The sequence below is a fragment of the Lissotriton vulgaris genome, chromosome 2_1, assembly GCF_964263255.1.
Source record: "Lissotriton vulgaris chromosome 2_1, aLisVul1.2, whole genome shotgun sequence".
Classification (NCBI taxonomy): Eukaryota; Metazoa; Chordata; class Amphibia; order Caudata; family Salamandridae; genus Lissotriton; species Lissotriton vulgaris.
The window spans coordinates 1,866,945,736-1,866,969,036 of NC_141687.1; the positions used below are offsets into that span (position 1 = coordinate 1,866,945,736).

At 47.4% G+C, this 23,301-nt stretch overlaps 1 protein-coding gene across 1 annotated transcript in view; it reads right to left on the bottom strand.

The window, feature by feature from the left end:
- Positions 1 to 23,301, bottom strand: part of LRRK1 (leucine rich repeat kinase 1) — a 758,414-nt gene that overhangs the window by 439,544 nt on the left and 295,569 nt on the right. The window contains exon 3 of the mRNA XM_086958057.1: positions 23,012 to 23,175. Within this exon, the coding sequence (XP_086814183.1) occupies positions 23,012 to 23,175 (164 nt within the window). The remainder of the gene's footprint in view (positions 1 to 23,011; positions 23,176 to 23,301) is intronic.

Here is a 23,301-nt window from a genome sequence, read left to right on the forward strand (position 1 = left end):
GACCAGGAAGGCCACTCTTTCTGTTTTGTTTGGTGCACAGGAGAAAAATTGGTGTGTAAAGGGTTGTGACCTATGGCGGCGACAATCTTTTGTGAAAAGGTGAGTCTCCTGTAGCAGACATATCAGCTCCAGAGTTGTCAAGGTAGGACCAAAGCACCCTGCATTTTATACAGTAAGGGGAAGGATCTTAAGAGGTGTAGTGTACGGCTTAGAGAGCCAAGAAATCCTGTGCATATTAAACTTTGATTACTGAACTCTACAACCTCGGGTCGTAGTCGCTGTGTGAGTAAGTATGATTCCCAAAAAGAACACCTCCGGAACATAACAAGTAACCAATATGAAAAATGAAAAATCGACGTACTGTCAATCTAAATGTCTTCCAGCATTGAAAGGCAAAATAAGGGGTCCTTAATGTTGTCATGAAATCCCCGTGCCCCCCTCCAGGCCCCGAATCACCAACGTTGAGAATTGTAGCTTTGTGACTTGCCATCCTAGGGATCCTCATTCTTGGCCAGCATCGTAGGGATAGATTTTAGTGTTGCCAGTTGTCCTTCCGCCATTTCTGCTGGATCCAGACGGCCTGCTCCTCCTCTAGTGTCTGCCCCTGCCGGTGGGCTCAACACCACCGCCTCCCCCACCCCCGGGCGTTGGGAGAAAGTGCCTGGCGTATGCTCCCTCAGTAGCAAATACAGTCCCAGAATCGGGCACAACTCTGCTAGGGATCTCAATTGAAAAGGTTTTACATCTAAACGAATAATAATACGGAAGGGGTGTGACCAGGAATAGGGCACTCCCTAAATCCGTAAATGTACTTTTACTGGACCGAACTCCCTCCTCTTTTGCAGAGTGATTGCTGCTAAGTCTTGGTACAATGTTGGTGTCTGCTCCATTAAATGGGTGGGACTCTTGAGCTTTGCGTAATATCTCTTCATTCACTGGAAAGGCTCTGAGGCACACTAAGATATCAGCCGGTGGGCTCCCCCTGGTGCACGGCGACCCAAGCAGTGCGCTCAGTCAATCTTGATGTCGGTGTCTACCGGGGTCCCGACGATGTGACAGAAGACGTCCCGGACAAATCAAAATATGTCCTCCCCCTCTACTTTAGAAGCTATGCCACTGATTCGATTGTTGTTTCGGCGGGACCTGTTCGCAAGCTCTTCCACATGGGATTGTCGGTCTATATGTTGCATGCAGAGACGGATAACGTCCAGCTGTAGGGATTCTATTTCCTCCTCCCGACCATTTCCTTGATCCGCTAGCATTCCAACGCGGTTCCCCAGAGAGTCCTCATTTTTCCTGATTTCCTTGATGTCTTGGGAGAGATCTCTTTTAATAGCCTGCAGGTCATCTCTCAGTGAGGTGAACAGTAATTTGAGAAATGCATGCGTCATTGGCTCCTTCACTGTGCCATCTTCACTGCTCTGTGCTGGGTCTGAGGCAGCTCAGGACTCTCACCAGTGGGGCTCATGGTAGGCCTGGACAGCATTCTATCTTGTTACGACCCGTTGCTATTCCTGTGAAGGCGTGTTGGGATTTACTCAATGTCCTCTCCCCCAGCAGGCCCAACATGGGCCAGCCACTGCACAGCGGGAAATTGAGTAAGGCTCTCAGCACTGAGCTGGCAATTATCATTTTTTAGAGGGTATGGGCAAGGAGGCTGCTCCAAAAGTCTGCGACCATCAGGAGTGGATTCCCTCTCTGTCAGCTATGCCGCCCACTTCTTGTCCAGACCAACCAACGTCTGTCCCTAGTGCCTCGTGCACCACTCGAGACCTCTGCCACCCATGCCGTATAGCAAGGTCTATCTGGTGTTGCTGGTGGCTATCGCCATGTGCAGTGCTTCCCTATGGGGCGAAATGCAATTTATGTGGTCCGTTGATGATCTCTCTTTTACTTCAATCTGGCTCCTACCTCCATTCTGGTGTCTGTGTCTTCCAGACGGCTTCTGGTGTTAACAGTTGGCCACTACTCACCAAGACCTAACCCCGCTGCTGCTGGAGATCTCTGCTGTCTCTGTATACCAAACTTCCAGCCCTTTCGTAGGCCGCGCCAGGGGAATTGGCTTCCCATGCATTGTAAGCACCCCGTACTTGCAGGTGGCAGACTCCCACATGGCTGGAGCCAGCCGCCCGAGGTGGGCCCTCGCGGAGGGGAGAAACAGAGAAACACAAACCGGGCATGGGGCGAAACCACGCCTGGATGCCCGGAAGCCATTATAACACACCGGGGGACATAAAGTTGAGACAGCACACCCACCAGCAGCACGTGATGAGGGATATTGTTGCCGCCTGAAGCCGCAAGTAGAAGCGGCCCGGGGAAGACCCCCGTATGCCCGCTCCTTCCCCCAGCGTAAGCACCAGACGGGCATATGGGGTCTCCCCCAGGGCCGCTTCTGCTTGCGGCTCCAAGCGGCAACAATGGTACTATGCCTCCACCCCAGTCCACTGCCTCGTTCCTCGTCACAGTCCACAGCTGATGTCGGGTGGATGCACGCGCTTTTGGGACTCTCACTCCCTGGCCTCACTGCAGGTTAGATGCTGTAGCTGGCATCTCGCCAAGGGCTGGAACAGCAGCATGTTTCTGGAGGACCTACGCTCGTCCGGATTCAACTCTAAAAATATAAGTACTATGTATATACAATAATAATTAATATGGGAGTATTCAAAGGAAACCCTTGTCTTCTCTTGCCTTGTCTTCAGGGCTCTGGGAGTTTCACAGAGGTTATAAGGGGACAAGGGAAAAGGCAGTGGGCCCTGAATCTCTCAACGGATTTATGGCGAGATCCAGCTGCTGATTTGTAGTTTGTCCTAGACTAGCCTTGGCAGAGGTCTAGGATAGAGTGCCATGATAGTGGTGCACATTCCTCAGCTTGCCAGATGCATGCTAGGAATATAGACTTTCATACAAGACTGCCTGTGATCCAGGAGGCCAGTGCTGTGTTGTGGGTTGTGTAGAGGCTGCACCCACTTTAAAGTCAGGAAGACTGGGTGGTTTTATTAGGTTTTCTCAAGTACTGAGTAAACGGACAGGTTGACTTGGGAGATCCGGGAGACCAACCTGTATACTACAGCCATGTTAGTGCGGTAACCACCAGACGGCGTCAGAATCGTGGAGACCTAGGATGGTCTTTAGAGGCTCTCGGGGACCAGCTAGGCAGAAGAACTTGAAAGACTGCCACGAGAGCAGGGATACCGGTATTTGTTATTGGAGGTGTATCGGCGTGTATCAGCTGCATCCAACAGTGAATGGGGTGCCTGTGTGAGAGCAGAGTGAGCAGTGTGTACCGTACACTCAAGGCCGGCTTTAGCGCTGGTGACGCCTGTTGCGTCAATCATTTTGGAGCCCTTCGATTGACCTCCTTCTCCACTAATTCCTTCACTACTACCAGTCAACAGTGCCTCTTATATCGACATTGCCCCTACTGGACTTACATTTCATTTTTTATAGCACTACTCATAGTTCATTCACTCTCTGTTCTGCGATCTGCATGGTTCACGATCTTTGCAGCAGGCACATTAACCCTCTACACTACTGTTGGATGAATCAAAACCACCACTAGACAAAACGCAGGTCTATCTTAACATTTATGATGTTGCCTGAAGACTACTGGACACATTAAAAACTCTGCAGCAGTGCTTTTAAACCCAAAAGTTCTGTTTTAACAGATCACTCACTCTCAGGTCAGCTCCAGGTGCGGCTGCACAGGTTGCACCGCCTTAAAGTCGGCCTTGAGTACACTGGATGAGCAGTTTGCTTTTATGAGTGAGGGTTGAGTGGTGTGAGTTCTCTGGATGAGTGGTGTGCCCTTGTGAGTGCAGGGTGAGCAGTATGCTTTTGTGAGTGCAGGGTGAGCAAAACAGTAGGCTGTGTGAGTGCAGAGTGAGTGAGTTGTCTGCATGAGTGCAGGATGAGTGTTGTGTCTGCGCAAGTGCAGGATGAGTGTTGTGTCTGCGCGAGTGCAGGATGAGTGTTGTATCTGCGCGAGTGCAGGATGAGTGTTGTGCCTGAGTGGAGGGAGAGTGATGTGCCTGCATGAGTGCAGGGAGAGTGATATGCCTGCATGAGTGCACAGAGAGTGGTGTGCCTGCATGAGTGCAGGGAGGGTGATGTGTCTGCATGAGTGCAGGGAGAGTGATGTGTCTGCATGAGTGCAGAGAGAGTGATGTGCCTGCATGAGTGCAGGGAGAGTGATGCACCTGCATAAGTGCAGGGAGAGTGATGCACCTGCATGAGTGCAGGGAGAGTGATGGGCCTGCATGAGTGCAGGGAGAGTGATGGGCCTGCATGAGTGCAGGGAGAATGATGGGCCTGCATGAGTGCAGGGAGAGTGATGGGCCTGCATGAGTGCAGGGAGAGTGATGCGTGTGTGAGTGCAGAGTGAGTGATGTGTAAGTTAGAGCAGGGTAATTGATGTGCCTGCATGAGTGCATGGTGAGTAATGTGCCTGCATGAGTGCATGGTGAATGATGTGCCTGCATGAGTGCATGGTGAATGATGTGACTGCGTGAGTGCAGGGTGAGTTTTGTGCCTGCGTGAGTGCAGGGTGAGCGATGTGCCTGCGTGAGTGCAGGGTGAGTGATGTGCCTGCGTGAGTGCAGGGAGAGTGATGTGCCTGCGTGAGTGCAGCGAGAGTGATGTGCCTGCGTGAGTGCAGGGAGAGTGATGTGCCTGCATGAGTGCTGGGTGAGTGATGTGCCTGCATGAGTGCAGGGAGAGTGATGTGCCTGCATGAGTGCAGGGAGAGTGATGTGCCTGCATGAGTGCAGGGAGAGTGATGCGCCTGCATGAGTGCAGGGAGAGTGATGTGCCTGCATGAGTACAGGGAGAGTGATGCGTGTGTGAGTGCAGAGTGAGTGATGTGTAAGTTAGAGCAGGGTGAGTAATCTGCCTGCATGAGGGCAGGGTGAATGATGTGCCTGTGTGAGTGTAGGGTTAATGATGTGCCTGCGTGAGGGCATGTAAGTTAGTGCAGGGTGAGTGATGTATCTGAGTGATGTGCCTGCATGAGTGCAGGGTGAGTGATGTGCCTGCATGAGTGCAGGGTGAGTGATGTGCCTGCATGAGTGCAGGGTGAGTGATGTGCCTGCATGAGTGCAGGGTGAGTGATGTGCCTGCATGAGTGCAGGGTGAGTGGTATGCCTGCATGAGTGCAGGGTGAGTGATGAGCCTGCATGAGTGCAGGGTGAGTGATGTGCCTGCATGAGTGCAGGGTGAGTGATGTGCCTGCATGAGTGCAGGGTGAGTGATGTGCCTGCATGAGTGCAGGGTGAGTGATGTGCCTGCATGAGTGCAGGGTGAGTGATGTGCCTGCATAAGTGCAGGGTGAGTGATGTGCCTGCATGAGTGCAGGGGAGTGATGTGTCTGCATGAGTGCAGGGTGAGTGATGTGCCTGTGCGAGTGCAGGCTGAGTAATGGGTCTGTGAGTGCATGCTGAGTGATGTGTCTGAGTGCAGGGTGAGTGATGTGCCTGCACGAGGGCAGGGTGAGGGATGTATCTGTGAGTGCATCAGCCACCACTGGCAGCTGTTGCTATGACAGAGCCCACACCCGACAGGCAGTGGCGGCTCCTCTGCAATCCTGGAGGAGTGTCAGCCACTGCCCGGTGTAGAGCCAGCAAACGAAAAATAAAACAATGCTGTAGCATAGTTTAAGTTTTCATTTGCCGGCTCTGATACAGCTTGAGCATGGAGGTGCGGGGCATGGGAGGGGGAGGGCTTGTCCCTAAGTACACATAAGTGTTTGGCCATCTCAGGCTGACCAAAACACACATGCACACTTTGGTTTCTCCAGCCCGGCTGCATTCAGCAGCCAGACTGGAGAAACCCCACAGACTCCATGACCAGAGCGGAGCATCTTTCCTGCATCTCAGACTAATCCCTGCACTGCTCTGCAGCACAGGGATTGAATGGGAGTCTGTCCCAGGGGCTGTGAGACAAGGAAGAGGACAGCAGGAGCGGTGCCACGCAGGAGTAGACCGGCAGAACTAGGTACATTTTTTAAATTATTATTAAAACATCCCCCCCTGCGCGAGCTCTCCCCACGTGCTCTCACCACCCTTTGTTTTTGGCGGCCACCACTACCAATGAGAGTATTCAAAAAAGGAAATCAAACACTGGCTTATAATTTCTGAAGGAAAAAAGGAGTAGGAATTAGTGTGGTATGCGAGTTAATGTGATATTTCAACAACAGACTAACTATCCTGCTGTGAATCAGATAAACACACCTGAGAGCTACCAGACCAGCTCACTGTTCAATAGCAACATGCTTCGGGGGCACAACTAGCCTCGATCTTTGGGAGGGGGGCTATGAATTCGAATGGAGGCTTTCATAAATGTACTTGTAAGGGCTCTCTTCACTGACTAACCTGAAAGGTAGTTTTTAGGTCTCGCCTGCCGATGCGCTTGCGCATTCGAGCTGGCGAGAGATATAGGGGCTTATCCAGAGTTTAACAAAACGGGCGATTTGATGCAATGCCCGTGAAAAGCGCTTGCACGCATCAAAGCCATCTGCTTCCCTCCCACAGCTTCCCCCAGCGTGCACTCTGCCCTCAGGCATTTCTCCTCCCCTAATTTACTGCGGTGAGTGTATCCTAACCCCCTTTTTCTGCCCCTTGATGCATTTGTGATCTGCTTCACGAGTCTGAAGAATCGGTGTGTTTACGGACAGCCGGTTTTTCTTATATCTTAGCTAATTCACAGAGCACATACTGAGGCTGTCCCAGATCAGAAATCGGGGTGGTTGTATATTACTATATCAAATCGGTTGTTTGGTCGTGTTTTCACCTAACTTCCCCTGCATTTAACCCATCACGTCCTCCTCATACTGAGGCTGTCCCAGATCAGAAATCGGGGTGGTTGCATATTACTATGTCAAATCGGTTGTTTGGTTGTGCTTTCACCTAACTTCCCCTGCATTTAACCCATCACGTCCTCCTCTAAGCTCCCGCGACTAACCTCATGGTCCCCCTACTCTCTCAAGTCCTATTCATTTTCATACAGGCACTTTGACTTTTTATTTTCTTACAGTTTATTGCTGCAATTATGTAGCGCAAACTCGATTCCGATGGTATTGGAGTCCTTTACATGAGCATCACTCACATTGCACAGGAACACTTTCTTTTTGAAAACATGTTGCACAGCGGCATTTGGGATTTTAGCTAACACAATACATACTAAACTAAAAAACATCCCGCTGCCTAGTTTGCCCCCTGGCAAGCCTTGATTTCGCACCCCCTCGCAGCTCAGTAGAATGCCTTCCCAGGCCACTTTTAATAAAGGGGCTGCCAAAATGCGGACACTCCTCAGCCCTCTGCTTCACATGAGACTCTGCGGCTCTCCTGGGACAATAAACCACTCCAGAACAAACATGGAGTTGTCATACGCAGCCATCTATGTCAATTAAAGGCCACATAGCTTCTCTAACCTCCAGGAAAATATAGCCGTGCTATTTAATTTTGGTGCGGGATTGCTGTGTAAAGAAGGTTTGCATAATGTCTCATCTGACTAACTAGTGCTTTAGTTTAGCATTGTATGTGTTTTAATAGGCTTGTGTGTATGTCCTTTAATGCATGTGCATGCTTGTCTTTTTCAGTTCAGTTCCCGTGTCCGTGTGTGCTTACCTGGATTCCCGTTTGTCTAATTTATGTGGCCTTTGTCAACGAGGCAATCCGCTACTCTGTCCGACGTTTATGAAAAAGAGCATTTCTGTGAAAGCGCTCGCCGCATATATAATTGGTTTGGGGCTGGAGTACTTTAGTACAACGCTTCCGGGCAACGTAGACCACGGTGCTGCAGAGCCAGTGGTGTTGTGCCCTCCTTTATTTTATTTGTATTTACAAGCCTGTTTCTTTTTATAGTCATGTAAATACACCACTTATTACATTACAAATGCTATAGGTGTCACTTTTGCGAAAAGTTAAAACTATTGGCATTGTGAATGACAAAGCTATTAATTTAGCCATTTTCAAGACCAACACATTAAAAAAAATTCATTTACAAAATCAATAGCTCCAACTTTTCTAATGCGAGACCTATTGCATTTCCAATGCTTGTTTGGACTATGTGCCATGCTGTGTTTTAAAGAACCCTGGGCCAGTAACATGCCCTTAAGCAAAATAGGATATAACTTAATTGACATTGTTTTAGGACATTCCCTAGACAATTTGTAGCAAGATCACACATGTTGCATTTTAATGCATATTGGCTCAGTAGACGTGACAGGGAGGAGAACTGTGGCTTCTATATTCTGAGGTAATTCTCAGCAACTGGTGTACTCAAACACAGACGGCAAGTTACAGTGTTCTAAACAGAGTAGGATTATGTGAGCACCTTCTCCAACACCTCCCAAAGAAAAGTTTTAGAAACATGTTGGATAATTGTACATTAAAAGGCATAGTTCTTACTTTTGATCTATTCAGGCTGCACTTGCCAGATCACAATTCTATTGCACTATAAAACGTACGAGGACAGCTGTGTTAGTCTCCACCCAACAGGACTATTGTGCACTCTCTATACGCACAAACAAAGTTTTGGAAAAGTATTGAAAACTGGTGCAACTTAAGCATACTTTTTTATTTAGTCTTTTGTTCCTACTGTTAAAGGCAAGCTATAGTGGAATTTAACACCTCTGTTTCCAGCGGAACTGTTGCTCACCCTCCTTTAATTGGCTCAGTGGCAGCACGGAGCCAATAAAAGGAGGATTAGCCTCATTTAAGTTTACATGTGGATCTGCCAGACCTCAATACATTTAGGATCCATATGCAGGATAGAATGATAGCATAGGCTATCATAAGAATGATGCCAGGCTGCAGATATTGCATGCCCAGGCTCTATAATACACAGAACGCTGTTTTAGCTGTATTCCATGCTACTAAATCATAACCACGAGTTATTTCTCCCATGAAATTATTTTCCTACCCTTTGACTAAAATGCAACCCGCGTGGGGAAAAATGATTGATGGAGAAACACAAATGAAGCAAAGAATCCAAACACAAAATTGAGTTTCCATGGTGGATGGTGAATGTACTTCATTAGAAATCTTGTGCAATGTGGGAGGATCATGAAATAGATGTTGTGGGGAATGTTTAGTCTTAGTACAACAAAACAAAAACATAACGTTGCTGCAGAAAGCCAAATAGAACTAAAGACCTTTTGTTTAGACTAGAGCAATGCCTGTGTAGCTTAAATGCTAAGGTCCATTGTTGCATACCAAATAGGACGTATTGTGTTGACGTACACAGGAAAGAGGTAAACATAGATAGGGCGGGCAGTCCTAATCCCAATCTCATTTCATTTACAAAGGCAGAGTATTGGCTCTATCAAGGCTTACACACTTCAGAGCATGGTTAAAGCCTTGACTTCTCTACTGCAGTAGTCAATGTCCTCCCAGAACCCAAGTGATTTTCCATCAGATAAATATACTTATTGGGGTAGCCTACTGCCTCTCAATGGCTCTATGGTCTGCATTTGAATGACCTAAACAATGCACAGTGATTTTTAGCTCTCTGTCATTCATGAATTTCTTTCACTGAACCTTCTTTCCCACACCTGCCTTCTCATCATGTGTCTTGCGTCAATTATTTCTCTTTTCACTTCCTCCCTTTCTGTTGCTCTGGTACATAAAGGCTGTTACCAGAAAGCACCGTGAGTCTGATTAGATATATCTGTCTTGAGAAAGACCTCTCCTTCTACAAAGGTCTTTTCTCAATCCTGTTGTCTTATTTAATTTCCTTTCTTCTGGTGCCTCTTTTCAATCTTTCCTCACCATTCATCCACCCTCACTGCTTTGAAGAAAGCTTATGTTGGTTTAACGTGCTACATGTAGAAGCAACCCACTCTCCAAATTAACATTGTGTGTACTTTAAAATACTACAAGATTTCTCCTGCTCTCTCTGGGTGTCTCTCTCGCTTGATCTTACAATGCATCTCTTGAGGATATGTTCTGAGAGCCATAATATATGTTTTCAAACAGGAGTGGCAAATCTTGGAATATAAAGGAGATTTAGTCACTGAAGCTTTAGAACATTAACCAAAAACCAATGCAAAATAGCATTTCTAAAGGGAATTTGGATAGTCAACGTCCCAAATTGTCTGAAATCTGGTTGAAATAGCTGGTTTTATAGAACCCTAGGGGTTCTACATCACTGGTAAAGACCTGGGGCAGATGTAGGTCGCCCAATACCGGTCGGTAACGGCCGAATTTACCGAATTTCAGCCGTTTCCGACCGGTATTGGGCTTTCCAGATGTAGGTGACATTTTTTAAGGATTCGGTATAATACCAAATTCTTAACATACCGAACCCAGGATGTAGGAAGCACTCAAGTTAGTGCATTCCTCAGTTAAGGATTCGTTATTTACCACCAACTAGAAGTTGGTGGTAAATAATGAAAACCCTTTACAAAGCATTTTTTTTGCTTTTCCTACAGTGCCATGTTGCAGACATACATGCCCTTAGGGCATGTATGTCTGCAACATGTGCAACTATGCAAAATTGAGGGGTGCAACAGGGTGTCAAAGTGACACCCTGCCACCCTTCAATGTTTCCCCCAATTACCGAATCAGTATTTACCGATTTGGTAATTGACATTCATTCCTATGGGCCTCCAGGCCCATAGGAATGAATGGCAATTACCGAATCGGTAAATACCAATTCGGTAATTACCGAAACTTACCGATTCGGTAATTTTTTCGGTAAAATTACCTACATCCCATTTGCCTGTTTTTAAATACCGATTCGGTATGATTCGGTATTTGAGAAACGGTAATCTGGGATTACCTACATCGGGCCCTTAGTATGATATAAATACTTTTAGCTTTTAACATGTAATAAGGGAGTGTAATCTACATACAAGTGTGGTCGAAAGTCTGTAGAGGAATTCTCATGATGCACACAGCCTATTTCTATTTACCAATCTATATCGCTCAGGTCTTTCTTCCTTCACTGTCTCACCTGTGCTCTTCCTTCTCTTAATTGTCCTTCTATATTCTTTGGCAACATCCATCAAAACAGAACATGGAATTACTTTTAAGTACAAAAACATTACTTTGAATTAAAGAGGCATTCTTCTGAATGGAGGTAAACATGGCAAAGAAACTAGAGCCAGGAAACTCTTCACGATCATGTATGATTCTACGAACTCAGAATCAGTCCTTGGTATAAGGAGTACCATAGATAACTGAGAGAAAATCTTCCACTTCTGCAAAGGTAAAATAATACAGAAAGATCAAGTCTTCTTTCACCATCTCAAATTCGGTCACCACCTCAAGAGGCCCAAACCTTCACATATGCTAGGAAATGCTCATCATGAACATAATGCTTGCTAACCTGATGAACACAATCTCTCAACTTAAATTGTCCTCTCAATTCTCATAGCCTAGTTCTGGAAAAAAAATCCCTTCTCTGGCCAACACAGTTAACTCCCCTGTCTCTACAACTAATCACAGGCTTCTTAAAATCTTGTCAAACCATTCCTCTGCTCAAAACATCTGGAACAGATACAGAGAACCACAACAATTTCTCCCAATATCAAACTTCCCCTTCCTAGTGCAAAAAAACCTGAAAGTGAAAAACTAAATAACTAAAAATCAACATTGGTGAAACCCAGCTCTTCAATGATTTTCCGTCAGGTTTTATAATATGGTTAGTAGTGAGAAAGCAATGTTAGCCATAGTATACTTTGTGCATATTTGACAATGAGGAGTCTTGCTTCCCCATTCTTCTTGAACGGTTTGCAGTATTCAGTGTGGTGAGCTATATCTCACTCCTGAAAATCATTGAAGAATTGATACGCTGAGTTGAGTCCAAACTTTCAATCACTGATAAGTGAACTTGCCTAACTTTACATACAGCCACCTGCCATTTGAACAAGAAGTTCCTCAGCTGTCCATTCCCCCTCCAGGCAAGCTCCCCAACATTTTCAACTATGCTCCTATAAGGAAAGAGACTTTTGCACGTTCCCGTCCTACTTTTTGCCCCCATTTGGTTTACTAGCTGCTGGTTTTTCAACTCAGAGTGCACTGAGGACTGCTAACCAGACCTCAGTGCCAGTTTTCTTACCCATAACAAAGTGTATGTTGAATTTGCTATCCCCATTTGCCAAGTTCTGACTTACTTATAAGTCCCTGGTATATGCTACATAGGGTACCAAGGGCATGTAAAGTAGAGTGTCCACCCAGGGATGCTGCAATGTTTGTGCCACCCTATGTGTGACAAGGTACAAAAGGAAGGCCTACAGAGCCCTAATGCAGGGGGCTGTATATAAGAAAGTAGGCCATGTTGCAAAACCTCCAAAAGTTGTAGTTATGCTGTGGAAAATTAGTTCGCCCATTGGCTAACACAGGGTTACAGGCTGGCAACCCACCCTGGATAACTTCTGTATGGGACTTCCTAACTGGGTACTGTAGGATATCAAATTATTCATGGCATCAAGCCCAACCTGATACCCAGGTCGAATTTAATGTAAATATTAAAGTAAAGCAACTTTTAAAAAAATGACCACTCTGTGACCCAGCTGGTCCAGTAGCCTCACAGGGGCACTGTCCCACAGACAGCCTTCTGTCCGCCAAGGAAGCCTGCATCAGGCTTCTATTGTTTCTATTGTCTATTCCTGTGTCAACTCTCCCTTGTGGAAAGCCACTCAGGTGTTAGACCAAAAGGCTAGCTTCAAAGGCAGAGCCACATTTGGTGAGCAAATAAATCTATAAACCTCCCGAGAGGCTACCCTTTGTTTAGGTAGACAGGCCAGAGACAGGGCCAGAGAGAGAAGACCAGTGTCAAAACCACTTTTCCCATGAGCGTGTAGCCCATAGTTAGCTACACTTCTAGGCTGGCCTACTAAGCTCCTAATAGTGGAGAAAGGGTGCTGATCTTGGGAGTGGGCAGGATAGTGCACTCTGGGATTGTTAGGTTCAACACATTGCTGGAAAGCCATGGACTCCTTGTCAGTGAAATTCCTCTCCCCTCCCTCGCAGCTCCACCATTAAGTGAGGCCTGCCCCTGCACTCTCAAGTGATTGGTGTTCGAGGCCCTCCTCCACCCACAGGTTCACCTGTGCCTCATCCCTGGTGGTCCAGTGGACCTCTATCTCCTTTCTCTCACCCCGTTTTACACTCCTTTTTCTACCTTCATTTTTTTCTCCTTTCTGCCCTTTTCTGAATTTCTGCTCTTTTTCTGAGTATTTGCACTCTATTTGCTTTTCCTTTATTTCTCCTTTTTCCCTCTTTTCCCGCCCGCTCTCCCCGCCGCTGCTGCGGCCGCAGCCCCTCCCCTAGCATGACCAGCGTGACCTATCCAGCTCCCCTCCCCGCTCCCGCCTCCCAGCGGTTCAACCCCTCCCTGACCCCTAATTAATGGCAGCCGATGCGCGGCCGCGTGCACTGAGCACGCCAAAGGCAAGCCCGTCTGCACCGGTCCACGACCAGACCGAGACCAGCGCCAGGAACCCTGGACCTCCGCACCGCTAACACTACACTACAGCAGCACTCCATGCACTCAACCCAGGCTGCAACAACTGCAAGCTAGCCTCACCAGCGGACACCCACGGGCCCTTCAGCTGTCACCGCTGCCAACAAACCTACAGCACCGCAAGGAACATGGACCCAGCACAACACGACCGCAAGAACACACCCGAACCAAAGACCCTGCAATGCCTGCTCCCTCCACAAACAAGCCACCGAAATCTGGGACCTCCTTGACAGCACCACCCGGGACATAGCATTCTTCATCAAAACCTGGACCAACACCACCTCGGGACCAGACATCGTCATCGCCATCCACCAAAGATACAAGATCTATAGGAAGGACCACCCCTCCCGCCCGGGAGGAGGAATCGCCATCGTCCACAAATCCACCCTCCGCCTGAGCACACCCCCGACGAGCACACAGACCTGATGGAACACCTTCACTTCAAGATACTAGCCAGGCCCATCCCCACCTTCCGAGGAACCCTCATCTACCGACCCCCTGGACCCCGCGGACACTTCGCCAACTCCATCACTGATATCATCTCCCCACAGCCCATGGCATCCTCCAACTACACCCTGCTGGGAGACCTCAACAACCAACTGGACCCCAACACCGCATCCCTCCTGGACAACCTCCACAACATTGGACTTTGCCAGATCATGACCGAGCCCATGCACTCAGCAAGACACACCCTCGACCCCCTCTTCACTACAGGAAACTCCATCACCTTCAGCCACTCCATCACCTTCAGCCACACCACCATACTCCCCGAACCGACCATTGTTGCATCCACTTCACCTTCAGGAACACCTACCATCCACAGACACCAGTACCTGCTCCCATGAAGAAACTGGACCACAATCACCAACGACCAACTCACCTCCTCATTTAACAACTCCACCCCAACCATCGCAGAAAACGACGGACCCAACACCGCAGCCCGAACCCTGCATAGCTGGATTTCAGACATCGCCAACTCCATCGCCCCCCCAAGAAAAACAATACCTGCACCAAGGAAGCCAGATGGTTTGCCACTGAACTTCGAGAGTCCAGACATACTTGCCACCACCTAGAAAAGGCCTGGAGGAACACTAAATCCACAGAAGCCCACAACAACTTCAATGCTACCACCAACGCCCACCGCCAACTCATCAGAGAAACAAGGAAAAAAGCGATTGAAGACAGAATCTCCACCCACGTGTACACAGCAAGGAACTCTTCAACATCATCAAGGAGTTCGCCCCCAACCCACCAGCGAGTCTACTGACATCCCTCTCTCACAAGACCACTGCGACAAACTCAGCACCTTTTCCACCACAAAATCAAGAGCATCTACGACAACTTCGATGAAGGCAACCAACACACTGAACCCTCAACAATCGCCCCAGACACCCAGAAACAAGCGATTGACAACTGGACAGCCCTCACCACCGAAGACACACTAAAGACAATGAGGTCAATCCACTCAGGAGCCCCCAGGGATCCCTGCCCCCACCACATCTTCAACAGGGCCGCCGACACCATCGCACCCATGCTCCGCCACACCATCAACCACTCCCTGGCGACCACCTAGTTCCCCAACGACTGGAAACACGCCGAGGTCAGCCCCCTCCTGAAGAAACCCTCGGCAGACCCCACAGACCTCAAAAACTACAGACCCATCTCCCTGCTCCCCTTCCCAGTGAAAGTCATCGAGAAAGCCATCAACAGCCAACTCGACACATTCATAGAAGAGCACAACATCCTCAACTCCTACCAATCCGGCTTCAGAAAAAAAACACAGTTCGGAAACCGCACTCATCGCCGCAACAGACGACATTCCCACCGTACTGGACAAAGGTGAAACAGTAGCCCTCATACTCCTAGACCTCTCAGCGGCGTTCAACATAGTACCTCATCACACCCTAAAGCGCAGACTTCACAGTGCAGGAATCTAGGACAAGGCCCTCAACTGGATCAACTCCTTCCAATCCGGCAGAACGCAGCGGACAGACAACATCGCTTCCCATCTTTGCAAGAAACCTAAAAAACCTGGCTCTTCAACAGACCCCCTCCTTGATGGAATGGATCCTGCACCCTCCCTACCCCTAGCGGCTTGAGACCCTTATGGGTGAGTAGCCACGCTTAACAAACTTCTGATTGATCACCAGAAGGGAGGGTTCCTGGTAGCCCATTGGTTAGTGACGCCTGGACCACTTGGTGCACTTTCCTGGGATTTAATATGGCATCCCTGGCACCCTGAACCTTAGATCACATCGGAACTGGAACAAGGACCAAAGAAGGACTACCCTGCTTCCCCTGGACTGCACAAGAATTGCTGGATTACACATGCTGCACTGTTGGGCTAGCGAAGTTGGGACTGTGCCTGTGGCTTCAGGCATGAGGAACAGTCATGCTGCAGCCCCACACCACACCAGTTACTTCAAGGATCAGTTGGCTGATACCCTAGAACCAGCTCCTGAGACAAAAGAGCTGAAGAAGCTCAAACCAGCAAGTTGGCAGCCACCTCCACAAACTTGCCGCTGGTTACCGCTTGGTGCCCTAAGAGACTGATCCTTGGCAGGCAAAAGTTGCAACAGAGTTTGCCAGACCAGAGAGTGTTGTCAAAGTTTGGATTGGTTGCCCAAGAGGGACACTAGCCCCCACTAAATGATTTAGCTCCAACCGCTGTGCCCGTAGACTGGTAGCCCAGCAGAAGCTGGCCTTCTATTGTTTTGAAGAGGACCCCGACCTCTATGGCCAAAGTTGCCCCACATAACCCATTGACCGAGAAATCACCACAAATTCACCCCCATCGACTGTACAGCAACCAGAGCATCACAGAACACCTTTTCATCCTGAATACCAAGCATCAGGACCACTCCATTAATGTCTATGGCAGTCATGCTGTAAAATTTAGAACTGGACTGGAAATGCTCTGGTGGCCACGCAGCATTCCAAATGTACCCAATTGGCCCCCCAAACAAAGCACCATCCTGTTGGATTTGCTCACCCAAGCATGGCCGGAGTAGCCAAACTAACTTTTACAAACTTTTGATGGCCAATGCTGGTTTGAGGTTTGAATTAAAAAGTGATAAACCCTTTTAAAATCTGTATCTCCGGAACTCGTTGGTAGATTCTGCTCATCAAGGATTCATAAAAATATACTCTATTTTTATAAGTTGGTGTTGTGTTTCTTTCGTGTTGGGGGATGGTGCAAAGGTTTGTGCCTGGCACTAGGGAGCCTTAAAGACCATCAGCTCAGGGAAAGACTGCAGAAGTAGTCTATAGTAGGTAAATGGGGCTTTCCTATGCTTTCTCCCCTCCTCAGCAAAGGCCAGCATTTTTGAGTCAAGGCTGATTTGCATATGGCCATGTCTGAACTGAAATGGTGTTAAGTGCAAAAAAACGGTGGATTAGGCCCAGATCTCTGTACTGGGGTGAATGTATGGCATTGTTCTGCATTCTGCCCATCAACTGTTGTTTAGCATTTTTGATTCAGCACTGTGTTACGCAATATTTTTGTGAATCTGCCCCAATGCGTATAACATGAGACTATTCCAAAAGGCCTTTGGCAGGATAATTGTGAGCTCATGTTCACAGTTTAGTCAATGGCAATCCTCCAGTAGGAGTACATGATGAATACATTTCTTATTCCTCATCCACACTAATTGGAGCACCAGCTGGGTAAATAATTTCATCTAACAGATATAGTCCAAGGTGTGTAAAAAGTGGGGAAGGAGTGAAATTCATAGAATTTGCTTTTGTGTAATTTCATTACATTTCAGAATGTAAAGCAAAATTACACAAAATGCATACCAAACATTTAGTGCTATATTTTAGGGCAAAATGCAATGCTCGTATTCTGGGCATTCATGTTGTCCGTGCACTTGTGGAAAATTTTCCCAGGAAAAATGTGTAATTACACGATAAGGCGTCATTTTGGGAATTTTGCGTAACTAGTATAATGCAAAATTACACTTTACACGGGCGGGCTACAAACGTATCCCTGGGTTAGTACAACACTTTAGAACAGTATGGAGGAAAACAAGGGAGTAATCTTGAGAGAAGAGTGCTGGAGAGAGCTGCTGCACTATGCAGTATGAAATGTTAATCATATCAAACACAAGTATGTTGGTAGTCCTTGCATTAGATTTGTGAAACTATTTTAAAAAGAGTATACAACCAAATGCAGCACAAGGAAGGTAACGCAGTTAAGATGGTGGTGTCCAAGGCTAATACAAGTTATTTGGACAGTAGCAGTGTTAATACCAGGACCATAAAATGACTGCTGATAGTTTGGGAACCAAATAGGCTTGGAGGCTGGGGTCTCGCTCAAGAAGGCGGACATGTAGATAAAACAAGCATTTACAATCAATGGTCTCGGCATTATTAAAGGTAGAGCTACTGGCATTGCTCATGTTTTTTTTTATCATAAATAAATGGCATTGTCATTTACATTGCCAATAGCTTAATCGTTAAATAAATGGCATTGTCATTTACAATGCCAATAGCTTAATCGCTTGCAAATGCATGACCTATTGCATTTACACCCACACAGAGCCACACACACAAAGCCACCCACACACACACACACACACACAGAGACATCTGCACATAGAGCCACCTACAAAAAAAAGCTATCCACACAGAGCTACACACACACACACACACACACACACACACACACACACACAGAGCCACACACACACAGCCAGTCTCACCTATAACTGAGTCTGCTTCTTGGAAAGCGGGTAAGCGGCGACCCTTTGATACCGACTCCAGCAGTTGGTGTCCGTAAGGGGCAGATCCCACATTCCTTTCCATGCACTCACCCTTCTAACTGCTCCTAAAGGTTTGTGGAGGGCATGCCTGGTGGACGGATGTAGAGGGAAAATGTTGCCTTCCTGGTGGCATTGGCCCCTTTCTGAAATGGATTCCTAGTGGTTCCCAGACAGTTGCTGACTTATTAACATGTCTACAGTCTGCAAATATGTGCTCCCTCCTTGCTGAGACAGAAACTGCAACATTTGGGGACAGACACTGTTGCTGAGGGACTGGTGCCAGCGTAGGGAGACAGGCAGACTCTTACTGGTGTAAGGACGGACATGGTGTTGGGGCAGACCTCAGTGGTGAGGATGGGCACTGGTGGTGCAAGACATACACAAGTGTAGGTGGCGAAGGATGTATGGGAAGGACATGTATGGGGATAGACACTGGTATGAGGGACAGATACTGGCGGAGGGGTGGACACTTAGCGACAGACACTGGTGAAGTGGAACAGACACTGGTGACAGGAGCCAGACACAAGTGTAGGTGGCGATGGATGTATGGGGAGGGACATGTATGGGGATAGTACTGGTATGAGGGACAGATACTGGTGTTAGGGCAGATATTGGGGGAGGGGTAGACACTAAGCAGCAGACACTGGTGAAGGGGAACAGACACAAACAGACACTTGTGTAGGTGACGACAGATGTACAGGGAGGGACATGTATGGGGATAGAGACTGGTATGAGGGAAAGATAACTGGTGTTAGGGCAGATATTGGGGAGGGGTGGACACTAAGCGACAGACACTGGTGAAGGGGAACAGACACTGGTGAAGGGCAACAGACACTGGTGAAGGGCAACAGACACTGGTTAAAGGGCAACAGACACTGGTTAAAGGGCAACAGACACTGGTTAAAGGGCAACCAACACTGGTTAAAGGGCAACCGACACTGGTTAAAGGGCAACCGACACTGGTTAAAGGGCAACCGACACTGGTGAAGGGAAGCAGACACTGGTGAAGGGAAGCAGACACTGGTGAAGGGAATCAAACAGTGGTTAAAGGGTGCAGACAGTGGTTAAAGTGTGCAGACAGTGGTTAAAGGGTGCACATAATGGTTAAAGGGTGCAGACAGTGGTTAAAGGGAGCATATGGAATAACTTATGTTGAAAAGAATTTTCCACGTTGTGAAGTAACTACAATATGGAATGCAAATAAACAATACATTTGGAATACTTATCCTACATGTGGATTTTTGGGATTTAAAGATACCTAAACTATCGCAGGACACTGTCTTGAAAAGCAGAGAACACGTATTCCCACATGAACTTTCATCTTTTCGTAAAAAGTGTATCACTAACACGATAATGCACGGAATAATTGAGAAGCAACAGATTAAAGTAAAGTCTAAATGATGTCACATTAGTGTAATATAAACACGGGTAATAACAACCCACTTGTTCAGGAGATGCACATGAGTCAAAAAGAGGCTTGTGATGACAAGACAAGACATTCCCCTTAGATACCCCACACCAAAGATGACGTTTCTTTACTAAAATTTGGCCTAGGTGAACAGCAGGCGTGGACAGATTTGTAATCTGAAATTCCAGCCATCACTCTATTGGTTGAACAGCTCCAGTGTTGCAATGTCGTTTTAAAATAGTGCAAAAAATGATCGAATTTGACAAAATTACTGATTAACATAACTATCAAATTGTAGTTTTTGAAATCACCAAGTAGCAAAACAACGTCCTCTTGCGGGACACAACGTGGGTGTAAATGGTCAGGTTAACAGGGCTTGTCGAGCAGACTTGTCCTAGACGTAGTACAGTAGAACGTGACCAGTGATAAGGATTGTTATGCATGAAAAGCACATCACAAAAAAACTGTGGAGTGTTTGTGTTTCCATTTGCAAAGCCACAAGGAAATTCGAGAGCAATGCTTAACTGAGCCACAGATTCATGTGGACGCCTGCTGCTGGGAATGGATATAACACTGTTCAAAGAAGCATAGGATAATCTGAGGGTAGGATGCGCACAAAAACGGAGGGCCAGTAAAGGGTGTGTGGGGCGGGGTCCGTGGCAGGTGAGCCGAAAGGTAGAACTATGCGCCCTGTGCACACCGTGCATTTCTCTCGTCAACACAGGGTACCTTGTTGCCTAGATATGGACTCCCGTCATGAAAAATGCCGAGAAGTAGATCCGTGCAGGCAGGCCCGAACACACATCAATCACTAGTAGGGAAACAAGACAACCAAGATATTGCATGCAATAGTAAAGAAGCATCAACTAGGCTGCCCCCACACAGTGACATCAAAAGCAGGAGCAACGGTGTGCAGGCAGCCCTGAGAGCTTAGCACAGAGCCACAGGCATTAGTGCACACAACATGCGGAGAGAGCACACAGGAATCATATGCAGGCATCAGACTCCGGCAGTAAACAAGCAGCAACGCGTGGACATCACAGACCACAACACAGAGGCTTCCCAAGCAGGCAGGAATGCACGGAGGCATCCCAGCCGCGGAAGCAAAAGAAAACTGCACCGGTGTATTTCTGATCTTAAACGATGCCACGTTGTTTAGAGACTTGCTTCCACACAACTTCCTTTCCTACATACGCCCCTCCTGATTTTTTAAACAGGGTCAGTCATACAAAGTTCTCCTTCGATATTTCTGCACACACGGGACGCTTGACAGGGGCACCGGTTTTGCTGGGGTGGTTTTACACAGGACAATAGGAACAAGAAAAACGGCACTCGCCGGCTGTCTGGGGAGGCGGCACTCCTCTCTGCCGCGGGCAGGCTGCTGGGCTTCTCCGGTCGGCGGCGGCTGGGGACGGGCTTCTTCTCCTGGCCAGGCAGGAGCGCGGGGAGATCTCCCGTCCGCTTCCTGCCTGGCCCACTGTACTTCGGGTCGCGGCTGCGGTAACCAATCGCAGCGCGGCCCTGGAGTTTGGAGGCAGGCACAGAACCTCTCAGAGGATCCCTGGGCCGGCAGCGGCAATTTTCGGGTGTCCTGGGCTGCGGCGGTAATGCAGGGCTGATGAGGGGTAGGCTCCCTCTTTAATTGAAATATACAGCGGGTGAGCACCCGATGGGGGGGATCACCACGCCGGGACTTCTTCTGGCGACGGCGGTGGATCGGGCAGAAATGGCTGCCTCAAAGCTCCGCAAATTTCAGATTCGGGGGCGTGTTTGGCCCAAAAGGGCCGGGGCTTAAAAGTGGAAAGAACAGAACCAACACGCCCTGAATCCGAAAGAGATGGAGTTTCTTTCGAGGGATGCCTCTCTCCTCCAATGGGTGGCCTCCGTTTAGGAAGCCAGCCAATGGAGGAGAGACAGAGGAGAGAGGCGGGTTAAACTGCCCTACTGAGGATCACTAAATTTCCGACTTCCGGCTGGCAAGCCAGCCTTCGGTCCTCGACCTAAAAAAGGCCCGGCTATAAATGGGCTCGGAAGCATGAGGCTTTGGCTGTGAGTGATCTATCGGACGGCAGAAGCAGCACAGCCAGCCCCGGCTATGACATGTGGGGGGTGGAGCTGAAGACTTATCAGCCCAATGTGCGTTGCACGCCTGACATGGTTTAACCATCACAACTGTTTAGCATGGGTATCATCTAATCAAAGAACATTTAATAAAAAGAAGGCTAAGGAATGGTGACTGTAAAAGCAATTATTTCAATCTAGAACCAACCAAAACAATGCAAACTCTAATGAATAAGATTACACTACTAAGCAGAGGCTGGTAGTTTTGTCAAACAGACATGGAGTTAGTTAATTCTGTGTTTCTCTCAAGCAAAATCCCTTCCAACCTACTTTCATTCCTAATTTGCAGCACTACATCAACTAATTTGGTTGGCGAACCTGGGTGGGAGCACTGTTCATTTTGGATGCCATCAACACGTGAACTCACAACAGGAAAAGTCCAACTGGCAAACGTCAGAATCAAACACACAGAACATATGCTCATAAAGGTGTACATTCCAACCACCACCATTCCAACAAGGCCTCATAGCCATCTTCATACAGTGCAACATTCTAGCCGGTGCCTTAGCCCCACTTACTGGCCATCCTCAACTCAACATGGGCAGTCGATAGTAAAGGAATTGAGACCTAATAGTTCCTGAAGTTACCTAAGAATGCCAGATCCCTCCGCCATAAAATACTATTGGCCATAAAGCCACATATTATTTGTATTTTTGTCTTATAATGAGAGTTGCATTTGGAGTCAAATTTCATTTTCATTTTTAGGCTGTTTACAATTTAAGTGCATTACTTTCCTGTGTGTAAATAAAACAGCAATCTTTACAAGAAGATCCTTGTGGTGGATATTGAGGTTACTGTGTGAAATATTTTGTGTCAGCTGTATCTCCGTTCGAGACTCTCTACCACCTTTAAGTGTAAGACTTGACTGCTCTTAGTGCATAAAGGGAATAATGTAGGTATCTAAGTAGACTGTAAGTAACCTGGCTATCCAAGAGGACTAGAAGTAACCTGTATTTTTTTTTTACATAGTGTGCAAATGGTGCCACAGGCTCTGGAATATCACTGGTAAACAACATCACCCATCAGACACTGTCCAGTACTCACTGACTGCCCCAGAGCCCAGAGAAAAGGCCTGACTGTTTTGCACTGAGAACTAAAAATAGACAAATACACAGAGAAATTATGTATCCTGTAAAGTTGTATTTTGTTAGATAAAGAAAGGCTCAAGTTACACATGTTCATAAACTTTTCTTTCTATAAAAGTCAGTTTGATCAATAAACAGAAGCATTCCATTATCCAGAGATTTTCAAGTACCTTTTCAAGCTTCAGTATGTTTTCTTCACAGGCTGACTTGACAAGCTCAAGGGCTTTGCAGGGGTCTCCTTCCTTATAGGCAGCCTGAATGCTTCCTATTACAGGGCACTGGCCGGCGGAGCCATTGCTCAGCGTGGGTTGCTTGTTTCCCATGTCCACAGTGACTGTGACAAAACAAAAAGTCTGTATTTCAGTAAATGTACACATACTCTTGGAAAGCTGTAGTGGTGATAGAAGATTATTAGATACATAAAGAATTAAAGTCATTGAGTTTAAAATCTAACATTACA